This window comes from Podarcis tiliguerta (genome assembly GCF_965153285.1).
Source record: "Podarcis tiliguerta genome assembly, chromosome: 7".
NCBI classification, from domain to species: Eukaryota; Metazoa; Chordata; class Lepidosauria; order Squamata; family Lacertidae; genus Podarcis; species Podarcis tiliguerta.
Genome location: NC_139540.1, coordinates 82,111,613 through 82,124,883, shown reverse-complemented (window position 1 = coordinate 82,124,883; position 13,271 = coordinate 82,111,613). Strand labels below are relative to the sequence as shown.

At 45.1% G+C, this 13,271-nt stretch overlaps 1 protein-coding gene across 2 annotated transcripts in view; it reads right to left on the bottom strand.

The window, feature by feature from the left end:
• The window catches only part of TNFSF11 (TNF superfamily member 11), a 36,296-nt gene extending 23,839 nt beyond the window's left edge, over positions 1-12,457 (bottom strand). The window contains exon 1 of one of the 2 annotated variants that reach the window (XR_014513145.1): positions 12,213-12,457. Coding sequence is in view for 1 of the 2 variants with exons in the window: in XM_083448807.1 (XP_083304933.1) it covers positions 12,213-12,428 (216 nt within the window). In the remaining variant the exon portion in view is untranslated. The remainder of the gene's footprint in view (positions 1-12,212) is intronic. The other variant, XM_083448807.1, reaches the window with a different exon arrangement.
• Between the last annotated feature and the right edge of the window lie 814 nt (positions 12,458-13,271).

Below are 13,271 nucleotides of genomic sequence, written 5' to 3'. Positions count from 1 at the left end.
GTTTCCTGTTTGAGATAACAACATGCACTTTTCACTCTGGTGTATGGTTTCACATGTGGTTAAGATTTTCATAAACCAAGACCTCAAGCTACAAGATGGCCCTGAAGAAGGGAGCTAAGCTCTAACACAGAGTGAATTCAGTGCAAAATCTGGGCTTCAAAAATCCTGGAAGGGGAGGGGGACCCACATATGTAACGCTTTAAAAGTTTGATGCCACTATACATTCAACATCAAAAAAAACAAAGATCATGGCCACTGGTCCCATCACCTCCTGGCAAATAGAAGGGGAAGAAATGGAGGCAGCGAGAGATTTTACTTTCTTGGGCTCCATGATCACTGCAGATGGTGACAGCAGTCACAAAATTAAAAGACAGCAGTCATGAAATTAAAAGACGCCTGCAATGACAAACCTAGACAGCATCTTAAAAAGCAGAGACATCACCTTGCCAACAAAGGTCCGTATAGTTAAAACTATGGTTTTCCCAGTAGTGATGCATGGAAGTGAGAGCTGGACAATAAAGAAGGCTGATTGCCAAAGAATTGATGCTTTTGAATTATGGTGTTGGAGGAGACTCTTGAGAGTCCCATGGACTGCAAGAAGATCAAACCTATCCATTCTGAAGGAAATCAGCCCTGAGTGCTCACAGGAAGGACAGATCCTGAAGCTGAGGCTCCAATACTTTGGTGACATCATGAGAAGTGAAGACTCCCTGGAAAAGACCCTGATGTTGGGAAGGATGGAGGGCACAAGGGGACGACAGAGGACGAGATGGTTGGACAGTGTTCTCGAAGCTACCAACATGAGTTTGACCAAACTGCAGGAGGCAGTGGAAGACAGGAGAAGACAGGAGTGCCTGGCGTGCTCTGGTCCATGGGAAGAGTCGGACACGACTAAACAACTAAACAACAACAACAACACATTCAAAAAATATCACCAACTTTGCAGCTGGCTGAGGGAACGGCTTTAAACTAGCCACAGCAAGCTGGAAAAAGTGGGGAGTGTTGTGGCTCAAACTCCTAAAATCAGATCTACTAGATCCATATGAAGCCATGTTGGACGGAAGCCCGGCATGGGCAGGCAGGCAGGAGGCGACAGCAACAGAGGGATGTGTGAGTGATGCCATTGCAAATGTGCCTACAAATCTGTGCAACACAATCTAGCTAACAACTTCGACAAGGAATGTTCATGATAATTTTACTAAGATTTACGAGTTGCTTGCTAGCTACCAAACTTCATCAACCAGTTTAAGGTCGCGTATGTAAACTTTCCGCGGACTTTCTCGCCTTCTCAATCTGGCCCGTGAACGGTCCGAGAATCAGCTTGTTTTTACATGAGTAGAATGTGTGCTTTTATTTAAAAGGCACCTCTGGGTTATTTGTGGGGCACAGGAATTCGTTCATTCCCCCCCCCCAAAAAATATAGTATGATCCGTCCATCCCCCCCCCCATGGTCCTAGGGACGGTGGACCAGCCCACGGCTGAAAAAGGTTGCTGACCCCTGATTTAAGTTCTGCCAAATGGTGAAGGGAGATTATCTTGGCTGCAAGTCAAGAGGTGCTGTTCACATGTAGCCTTGCATTTCCCACACTACAGTTGTTTTCTGAAACTCCTTGAGTTTTCAAGCTTGTGTTGCTTTCTAGATTTCTGGAACATACATGATGCAGCACAAGTCACAATGATAGGCAGCTGTTAACAAAATGCTTTATAAATTCAGTATACTTTTGAGGACCAGACACTGAGGACAAAGATGCAAGAATCACATACAAGAATCACGGACCCTCAGGCAAGTTGTATTTAACATGGAAGGAAGCATTAAACCGCACAAACATTGACATATGGACAGAAACTGATGGGTAGCATCTCTGTGGCAAAACAACTCCCTTCTTTCCTTCCATTCTTAAGTGACACATTGGATGACACTTGGGCACAGGAATCTTATTGTCGGTCCCATCCCCTCTGCCCCTAGTCCTTGCCACTAGTCCTTCAGCTTGGACCTAAAAATGAGCAGGATGTTTCAGAGCATGACAAATTTCCATCCTTGCAGGAGGACAAGGACAGTGGATTTGGAGTATTGGTTCTCACATCTCCTGGACTTACTGCCTCTCTCAGATGAGGACAGAGATCGTTAAAATCTAAAATCTAATGACTCTGTGGACCAATCTGAAATTTCTAAAGAATTTTACTCCAAATGAAGAAACTGAGTGCAGCTGATTTGAAACGTCTGGCTAGTTCAGACCATGAATTTGAATTAGTATGCAAACTTCCAAGAACCAAGAGAGATGTGGTAAAGGCAGGACTCAGGTCTCTACCTAGATCAGACATCCCCAAACTTGGCCTTCCAGCTCTTTTGGGACTACAACTCCCATCATTCCTAGCTAACAGAGATGATGGGAACTGTAGTCCCAAAACAGCTGGAGGGCCGAGTTTGGGGACGCCTGACCTAGATATTTTATCAGTGTGCCTCATCTCAGACAAAGTGAAAATAAAAGCCTAAGAACTGCCTTGCCAGGTCAGGCCAGCGTCCTTCCATTCTAGCACACTATTTCCAACAGCCACCTGTGGACTCCGCCCCAGTTAAACCCAGGGCTGACATTCCCCTGGAGGTCTGGTAAAAGCGATCAGCAATGGCAGTTAAATGGTCCATATTCAACTTCTTCCAAGTATGAACGTCCAAAGTGTATATTACTGCTACGAAATCTTTTAGCTGTTTTTGATGTTGCATTGCGGTTGCAACCCACACCAGGACCTTAGGATGAAAAGTGAGTAATAAAATAAAATCATCATCATCATTTGCCTCTTAACATGAGTAATTTCTCTCTCTTTCTTTGTCTTGTTGTTTATACATTTAACATGGATATTTCATTCAAATACAGTTGACATTAATGGAGCATGAATCTACCACAGGTGATTCTAATTCTTCTGTAAAGCCATCTAAGCTGTTTGGTCATCTTTTGCTTCCAGAAGTTAAATTATGCTTAGGGAGGCAACTTAAAAGACTCTTGCTTATCTGCAGAACAAGGTACACAAAAGTCTCTCCCCCCCCAGACACTCTCTTCCTTTCTCGATTCCCTATTTTTATTAGATGGGGCGACCCTAATGGCACATGGTGTTCTGTATGTGGCTGTGCTACAGACTAGCATAAATGGTTTGTTTCCTGCTTGTTGGACTACACTGGTTGTTATTTGATGCTGGGAGAGCCAAAACGAATAAAAACGTGATTTGAGCTCAACCTCTTCTTCTACCATGTAGAAAGAAATTCATTCTGTGCTCTAGCGGACAGATATGACAGACAGAGCTATAAAATTACGGAACGCAGATAGCATTTCTCCAAGTTACATATTGTTCACTGTATGAACTTTGCAATCTGTGATTAAGCCACGTTTGCACAACTTTGGACTTGCTAAGCCCACCAGGCACTCGGCTAGCGGTCTGCTTTGGCTAGCTGCCAGGAACTGCCCAGACAAACAAGGCACTGCAAACAGAGCCCAGGCCACAACTCACATCTGGCGGCTCATCTTTATGTAGTTCCTTCAGGCCTGTATCAACCCATCTGAAATTGTTCCGACGCACCAGTAAACACACTGGTTTTTTAAGGTTAGTGCTTAAGGTCAGAGTTTTTAAAAAGTACCGTTGAACTGAACCAGAGTCAAACCCAAATGTGCAATTTTATTGTCCTGGTGAAAAGAGAGTCACACCTCAGAAAGAGGTTGGTTTTTTAATGAATCAGATATGAACAGTGGCGTAGCGTGGGTTGTCAGCACCCGGGGCAAGGCAAGTAATTTGCGCCCCCTAACCCGGGGCAAGCCAAGTAATTTGCGCCCCCCCCCCGCTGCACTGTCCCTCCCCCAGATAGTCCCTCGCTCTCTCTCCGCACCGCACCTCACCGCACGCCTGGCACCCTCCCCTCCACAGTGGGCGGCGACCCGGTGGCTCGGATCGGATTCGCACAGCCAGCACTGCAGTGAGAGAGAGTGAGTGAGCCAGGTAGGGGCAGAGAGCTGCGAGTGCGAGCGCCCCCCCCCCGATGTTGCGCCCGGTGCGGCCGGCCCCCCCTGCACCCCCACGCTACGCCACTGGATATGAACCTCGGAATCTCTTTTTTTTTTTTTTTTAATAATATTTTATTGAGTTTTACAACAGAAACTTGAAACAACATTAAACCAACAACCTCAGAAAAACAACATAAAGAAAAAGAAAAGGAAAAAACAGAAAAGATAAGTATTACAACACACAAACACAAAACAGCAAAATACAACATAGAAAATAAAACATATTAAAAACAATTTTTGTCTCCTTGTATTCTTTACATTAACTTATTTCTCCGACTTCCCCAGGCCTTCCTTCTCTGTATTCCAAATCATATATTCTGTCTGCAAATTCTTGTCCTCTATCGTACTTTGATTTTCTAATACTCTTAAAGACTAATAGATAATTGCATTTCCTTAGTCTGACAAAATATTAAATCTTTCTCTGATCACTTTTTCCCAAATACCCATTCATCCTCAATCCGATGTCATCAAATGTTCGTTATCTTATAATGTTTCTGTAAATAATCCTTGAATTTCCTCCAATCTTCCTTCACCGTCTCTTCTCCCTGGTCTCTGATTCTGCCGGTCATTTCTGCCAATTCCATATAGTCAATAACTTTCATCTGCCATTCTTCCAGTGTGGGTAGCTGTTGAGTCTTCCAATACTGTGCGATGAGTATCCTTGCTGCTGCTGTAGCATACATGAAAAATGTCCTATCCTTCTTATGCACCTGTTGGCTAACCATACCCAGGAGAAAGGCCTCTGGTTTCTTCAAGAATGTGTATTTAAAAACTTTTTTCAACTCATTATAAATCATCTCCCAGAATGCCTTTATCCTTGGGCATGTCCACCAAAGGTGAAAGAATGTACCTTCAACCTCTTGACATTTCCAACACTTATTGTCAGGTAAGTGGTAGATTTTTGCAAGCTTGACTGGTGTCATGTACCACCTGTATATCATTTTCATAATATTCTCTCTTAAGGCATTAGATGCTGTAAATTTCATACCAGTGGTCCATAACTTTTCCCAGTCAGCAAACATTATGTTGTGACCCAAATCTTGGGCCCACTTAACCATCACTGATTTCACTTCCTCATCTTGTGTATTCCATTTCAACAGCAAGTTATACATTCTTGACAGAATCTTAGTTTTGGGTTCTAACAATTCTGTTTCCAATTTTGATTTTTCCACCTGGAAGCCAATTTTTCTATCCATTTTGAAAGCCTCCATTATTTGGTGATAATGAAGCCAATCTCGAACTTTACTTTTTAATTTATCGTAACTCTGTAATTTCACTCGATCACCATCTTGCTCTAAAATCTCCCAATATTTTGGCCAATTGGCCTCCATATTGAGTTTTTTTAGTGCTTTTGCTTCCATTGGGGACAACCACCTTGGAGTCTTATTTTCAAGCAAGTCTTTATACCTCATCCAAACTTTAAACAATGCATTTCTGACAATGTGAATTTTAAACATTTTATGCACTTTAACCTTGTCATACCATAAGTATGCATGCCAACCAAAAGCATTATTAAATCCTTCTAAGTCCAACATGTCAGTGTTTTCAAGAAGTAGCCATTCTTTTAGCCAGCAAAAAGCTGCTGCTTCATAATAAAGTTTCAAATCTGGCAGGGCAAAGCCCCCTCTTTCCTTAACGTCAGTTAATATTTTAAATTTTATCCTTGGCTTTTTGCCCTGCCAGACAAATCTAGATATATCCTTTTGCCACTTCCTGAAACAGTCAGTTTTGTCTATAATTTGCAACGTCTGGAATAGAAACAACATTCTTGGCAGTACATTCATCTTTATCGCGGCAATACGACCCATTAACGAGAGTTTCAAATTAGACCATATTTCTAGATCTTTCTTTATCTCCGACCAACATTTATCATAGTTATCTTTATATAAGTTCCCATTTTTAGCAGACATGATAATTCCCAAATATTTCACTTTTTTCACTACTGTCAATCCTGTCTCATTCTGAAACCTTTCTTTCTCAATTTCTGTTAAGTTCTTTGTCAAAACCTTGGTTTTAACTTTGTTTAATTTAAACCCTGCCAATCGACCAAACTCTTGAATCAATTCTAAGACTCTTTTTACACTGGATTCTGGCTCCTGCAGTGTCAAAACTAAATCGTCTGCAAATGCTCTTAATTTATATTGTTTAGATCCGACCTGTATCCCTCTGATCAGTTGGTCCTTTCTAATCATATTCAGCAGCACCTCCAGGACTGATATAAAAAGTAAAGGGGAAATTGGGCACCCTTGTCTTGTACCTTTCTCTATTCTGAACTCCTCAGTTATTACATTATTTACAATTAATTTAGCTTTTTGTTCAGAATAGATTGCACTTATACCATTCTCAAATTCTTGGCCTACTCCCATACCTTGGAGATTCTTCTTCAAAAAGCTCCAAGAAATATTGTCGAAGGCCTTCTCCGCATCCACAAATATCAAAACTGCTTTTGTATTTATTTTTTCCTCCAAAAATTCCAATATATCAATTATATTCCTCACATTGTCAGATAGATGTCTTCCTGGGAGAAAACCTGCTTGATCTTTATGAATCTCCTTTATTAATACTTTCTTAAATCTTCTAGCCAAAATGTCTGCAAAGATTTTGTAATCCACATTCAATAGCGATATTGGGCGGTAGTTTTTAAGTTGATGTTTTTCAGTCTCTATCTTCGGTATAAGCGTGACAAAAGCTTCCTTCCACGTTTCTGGTGCTTTTTTCCCCTGAAGTATTTCATTACAGACATCTTTCAACGGCTGAATTAACCAGTCCTTCAATACTTTGTAGTATTTAGCAGTCAGTCCGTCCGGTCCTGGGGACTTGCCTAGTTGCATATTCTGAATGGCACTCTGAATTTCTTGATCTGTTATCCTATCACTCAGATTCAATCTGCTTTCTTGAGATATTTTCGATAGCCCATTCTCTTTCAAAAATTCCTCTATATCTGCTTCATTCTGGGGTTGCTGAAAGTAAAGCTGTTTGAAGTATTTTTGAAAGGCAGTCCTTATTTCCACTGGGTTCTGTATATTTCTTCCTTCCACTTCCAAATTTGTTATCGTGTTCTGTTTTTGTCTCTTCTTTATTTGCCATGCCAATAACTTTCCACATTTGAACCTCGGAATCTCATCCTTCCCCAAACACTGGTACCCAGGACTGTCCCGAGGGCACTTAAAGAATCAGGACAAGAACCCCAAGCCTTGCATGTGGGGTGGTGGGAGGCACTGCCAGGACAGCCAGGACACTTCCTGGCCACCCAGACAGGCTTTCCACCTCCTTTCTTCATAAAGCAAGGTAAGGAGGGAGGAGGAGGAGAGGGAGAACCCTGGAGGCAGTGCTCCTGCAAAAGAAAAAAATGGGAAACTGTGGGGCTTCACTGTTGCAACAGCCCAAACAAGCCTGGAAGGCAGGTGAGGGTGATGCCACCATCCCCAAGAAGAGGAGGAAGGGGCAGGGGGGAACAAAAGCAACAGAGAGTGATTTGCCCTGAGTTCTGCAAACACTCTGGATATTTCTTAGACTTCAGCTCCCTTCACCCCAGTGAGTGTAGCCAAGGATCAGCAAGGATGGAAGTTGCGGCCCAAATGTCTGTGGGCATGAAGCTGGAGAATGTTGATGTGCAGGTAAAGGGACCCCTGACCATTAGGTCCAGTCATGTCCAACTCTGGGGTTGCGGTGCTCATCTCGCTTTATTGGCTGAAGGAGCCAGCGTACAGTTTCTGGGTCATGTGGGCAGCATGACTAAGCCACTTCTGGCAAACCAGAGCAGTGCACGGAAACGCCATTTACCTTCCCGCCAGAGTGGTACCTATTTATCTACTTGCACTTTGACGTGCTTTCGAACTGCTAGGTTGGCAGGAGCAGGGACCGAGCAATGGGAGCTCACCCCGTCACGGGGATTCAAACCGCCAACCTTCTGATCGGCAAGTCCTAGGCTCTGTGGTTTAACCCACAGCGCCACCCGTGTCCCGATGTGCAGAGCTGCAGATAAAAACCAACGGGCTGCAGAAGAGGGAGCCCACATGATGCCCTGCAGATACTTTGGACAAAATTTGCCATCAGCTTCAGCCAGCCTGGAGTTAGAAATGCCATCGTCCAAAACGATCGGCCAACACCACATGGGCTACAGGAAGGCAGTGACGCCAGGCGTTTAGTTTGCATGCATTCCGAGGCACTAAATGAAAGCCCAAAGGGAAAGACTCCAACTTTAAGTTATCAAATGCTTTTTTTCAATAAGAAAATATTATCTACTTGACAATTCCACATTCACAAGGCTGTCTTACCCAACTGAACTGCCTTTCCAGGACCCAGATGTTGATTCCCTGGGTTTGCGGCCGCCAGTTAATCTAGATGCAATGTACCGTATTTTTTGCTCTATAAGACTCACCTTTTCCCTCCTAAAAAGTAAAGGGAAATGTGTGTGCGTCTTATGGAGCGAGTGCAGGCTGCGCAGCTATCCCAGAAGCCAGAACAGCAAGAGGGATTGCTGCTTTCACTGCGCAGCGATCCCTCTTGCTATTCTGGCTTCTGAGATTCAGAGTATTTTTTTTCTTGTTTTCCTCCTCCAAAAACTTGTGGCCTGGTGTGTTTTATAGAGCGAAAAATACGGTATGTGGCACAGCTGACATTGGCGTAATTGCACATTTGGCGGCTTAAAAGGGGTTTTGTGAATGGAAGCTGTAGCGGATGAAGAAATACTTGCAGCCCAATCCGAAGCATGGCAGATAAAGGGAAGCCTTACTCAAAAGTAAACCCCACTGAGTCGGATGGGGCATCAGGTTACTTCCTTAATACATCTCACTGGTCTGTTCTATGCAGCTGCACAGACAGTCAACATTATCATCCTCAGAAATCCAATACTGAAGGGGGAAACCTTTCATGTAAGATACTGACGCATCTGTGAAGACCGCAAGTTTCAGTGAAGTGATTTACATGAGCTAACAGATGAATACCCAAGAGCTAGCCTGGCATAATGGTTAAAGTGTTGGACTAGGACCTGGGTTCGAATCCCCACTCAGCCATGAAGCTCACTGGGCAATCTAGGGCCAGCCACCATCCCTAAGCCTAACCTACCTCACAGGGTTGTTGTGAGGGTGAAATGGGGCGGAGAAGAGCCATGTACACCTCTCTTGCGCTCCTTCCATCATGAAGCTCAAAGTGCTTTCCTTGAAAAATCTAGGTACTGACCAGACCCAGACTACTGGGCATGTTTAGCCTGGAGAAGAGGAGGTTAAGGGGTGATATGATAGCCATGTTCAAATATATAAAAGGATGTCACATAGAGGAGGGAGAAAGGTTGTTTTCTGCTGCTCCAGAGAAGCGGACACGGAGCAATGGATCCAAACTACAAGAAAGAAGATTCCACCTAAACATTAGGAAGAACTTCCTGACAGTAAGAGCTGTTCGACAGTGGAATTTGCTGCCAAGGAGTGTGGTGGAGTCTCCTTCTTTGGAGGTCTTTAAGCAGAGGCTTGACAACCATATGCCAGGAGTGCTCTGATGGTGTTTCCTGCTTGGCAGGGGGTTGGACTCGATGGCCCTTGTGGTCTCTTCCAACTCTATGATTCTATGATTCTACCTAGCTTCAGCAGAATGGTCGCATCCTGGATTGGAGTGGTTATTTGAAGCTTAAAATGAGCCACCTGGGTGGAATCCCAATAGTTATGCTTTTTGTCTTATTGTAAGGCAAGCTGTTTAATATCCCAAGGGGGAAATCTCCCTTGCATTTATTCTATAACATTTGTACAAATGTTTCTACAGCGCAGCATTACTGCCTTGCACTACTAAGAAGCGTTTCGTTCATCAGGAAGACAAGAGAAACCCAAAACCAGAATTTGCTTCTACCTCTGGGGAGATAAGAGCAAACATCAGCCTCTAACTTCCTTTGAGAAATTTCAGAACGCTAAGCCAAAACAACAAAAAAAGCAAACTCAACCAATGCACAGGGTAATTTCCAAGAAAGAAAGAAAAATCTTTTCAGCACCACAGCATAAACCACCAGAAAGCCGATGCTACAAGCAGCCTCCTCTACCCCGGCAATGCAGATATATTTGTGCTGCCCACAACAAACCCCTCTTTATTTTCTAGATTTCTGTGGTGTGAGGTTCTCTCTTTCGGAGATGAAAGAAGGCATTTCTGGAACCCCTCTTCTTGAATCTATTCAGCAGTATCTATTCTTTTCCCAGGATTAAGAGATAAAAAATTTTTAACAGACACCAGTCTTAAAAATTCAGCTCTTTCCCAAAGTGAATGCAATAAGAATCAGTTTCAGCTAGCTTTCTCTCTGCATTAAGAAAGTTACTAGACCCAAGTCTGGGCACAATCCCAGCCCCACAGTAACCAATCACAATTGTATTAAAGTGGATTGCTACCTTGAGCTTGAGTTGACAGCCACACGGTTTCAGAGCTAAGGTTCACCAGCAATCACCAGGTTATTGTTTTTCCATGAGACATTTACATCTCTGTCTTTCCAGTTTCCAAAACATCTAAGCAACTCGCTTCCAACCGTATGGCAGCCATGATCCCCTTCCAGTTTCTAATCATGAGTTACCAAACTGATCAGCAAAAATCAAAGCTGAAGTTCCATGCCCTAGCATCCTTAAGCTCTCAGTAACAGCTCCTTCTTCCCTCTGCCTTTTCCAGACTTAATGGAAAGCTGTGAAGTTTGTGGGGTGGATGCATCTTTTTAAGCTCCGTTGGTTAGAGCCCAGTGCTGATAACGCCAAGGCTGCAGGTTTGATCCCCTTATGGGACAGCTGCATATGTCTGCATTGCAGGGGTTGGATAAATCAGGGGTCAGCAAACTTTTTCAGCCGTGGGCCAGTCCACTGTCCCTCAGACCTTGTGGGGGGCCAGACTATATTTTGAGGGGGGGGGGAGAATTCCTATGCCCCACAAATAACCCAGAGATGCATTTTAAATAGAAGCACACATTCTACCATGTAAAAACACCAGGCAGGCCCAGCAAATAACCGAGAGATGCATTTTAAATAAAAGGACACATTCTACTCATGTAAAAACAAGCTGATTCCTGGACCGTCCACGGGCCGGATTGAGAAGGCGATTGGGCTGCATCCGGCCCCTGGGCCTTAGTTTGCCTACCCATGGACTAGATGATCTTCTGGTCCTTTCCAATTCTACAATTCTATGAAATATTAAGCTTGAACTTGTCACCTTCAAGTTCGACGGCAGCCACAACCACGGAGTAGCGTTGCCTGAAACCAACCTCATCCTCATTCCAGTTAAACAGGCGCTATTCAACAAGCAGTGAATTTTAACGTTTTGTTAAAAATAAAAAGCTACATGTGCTTTTCAGAGGGTTTATAAACACACACACAAACCCAATGGCGCATCAGCCCCTTTTGGCCCAAGCTAGCCATTGACCTTGCCTGCTTTTTGGGAGAAAAGCAATGACAAACCTAGACAGCATCTTAAAAAGCAGAGACATCACCTTGCCAACAAAGGTCCGTACAGTTAAAGCTATGGTTTTCCCAGTAGTGATGTATGGAAGTGAGAGCTGGACCATAAAGAAGGCTGATCGCCAAAGAATTGATGCTTTTGAATTATGGTGTTGGAGGAGACTCTTGAGAGTCCCACGGACTGCAAGAAGATCAAACCTCTCCATTCTGAAGGAAATCAGCCCTGAGTGCTCACTGGAAGGACAGATCCTGAAGCTGAGGCTCCAATACTTTGGCCACCTCATGAGAAGAGAAGACTCCCTGGAAAAGACCCTGATGTTGGGAAAGATGGAGGGCACAAGGAGAAGGGGACGGCAGAGGATGAGATGGTTGGATGGTGTTCTCAAAGCTATGAACATGAGTTTGACCAAACTGCGGGAGGCAGTGGAAGACGGGAATCATAGCTGTCGAGTCTTCCCTTTTCTTGCGAGGAATCCTATTCGGAATAAGGGAATTTCCCTTCAAAAGGGGGAAATATTGACAGCTATGACAGGAGTGCCTGGCGTGCTCTGGTCCATGGGGTCACGAAGAGGGGGGCACGACTAAACAACAACAAGCCATTGCCCTGATGGTCAGCCTTCCCCTGGGACCCGCGCAGCCCCCTTCGGCTCCCCTTGGGTGTCGCTCAAGCCCCCCACCCGCGCCCGCCCCGTCGGTGCGCCCGCCCCGTCGGTGCGCCCGCGCGCATCCCTGGCGGGGGAGCCCCGCTTACCTGCGCTCGGAAGTAAAGGAAGAGAGCGATGCTGCAGACCACCTGGCCGAGGCCCAGCAGCGCCAGCGCGGCCAGCAGCGATCGCGAGGCGGGCGCGGCGGAGGGCTGCGCGCTCGGCGGCGGAGACGGCGCGGGCAGGGAAGGCAGCGGCGGGGCGCCCTCCGGCTCCTCGGCGCCGCGCAAGTACTTGGCGTAGTCTCGGCTGGCGCGCCGCATCTCCGCGCGCTCGCGCCCAAACTGCCGCCCGGAGCGCAGCGCCGCCCGACGGGACCTTTATAGGCTCGCCCGACGGCGACGCCCAGCCGGGACCGGCTCCGCCCCGACGGGCAGGGAGGGCAGCGCGCCGAGGAAGCCCGGCCAGGAGGCGGAAAAGCCGACGGCTGCTTGTCGCGGACGCTGCGCAACCCCGGGGGAGAGCCGTCGAGGAGCAGCAGCTGCAGCAGCAACGCTGTCGCAGATCATCCGCTCCTGCGCCCGGCTGGAGAGCTTCAGAATCGCCTTCCGGGGGGGAGAGGGGTTCCCTGCTGCTGCTTCGGACATCGACTCCCCTTTTCCCTCCCCCCGCTTTCACTTTTCTCCTTTCACTTGGGGAGACGAAATCCAGCCCGCTCGTTTTAATTTTTTTTCCAAATTTTTTTTATTGGTTTTCACATTATAAACAAACAAACACATAAGACAAGCAAACATAAACCATAGGCTTATTGAAAATTACACTTATTAACATTGTTAAGTGACTTCCTCGCTTCCCTTGGTTGAATTTCATTGCATGTCCTTTTAACGGTTTTCCAAATCACAGTTCTTAAAAAAAATTAACTTAAACATTAACATCCTTAGATCTCCACATTATGAAATTAAACCTATTAATTCATCACTTAAATAAAATCCTAAGCCAATTAAGTATCTGCAAGCTGTTTTCAGTTAGTTTAACTTAACATGTTTAACTAAGTAATCGTTAAATTTCTTCCATTCTTCCTGGTACTCCTCCTCCTTCTGGTCGCGGACTCCTCCCGTTAGATCGGCTAGCTCCGAAAAATCCATCATCTTCATCTGCCATTCTTC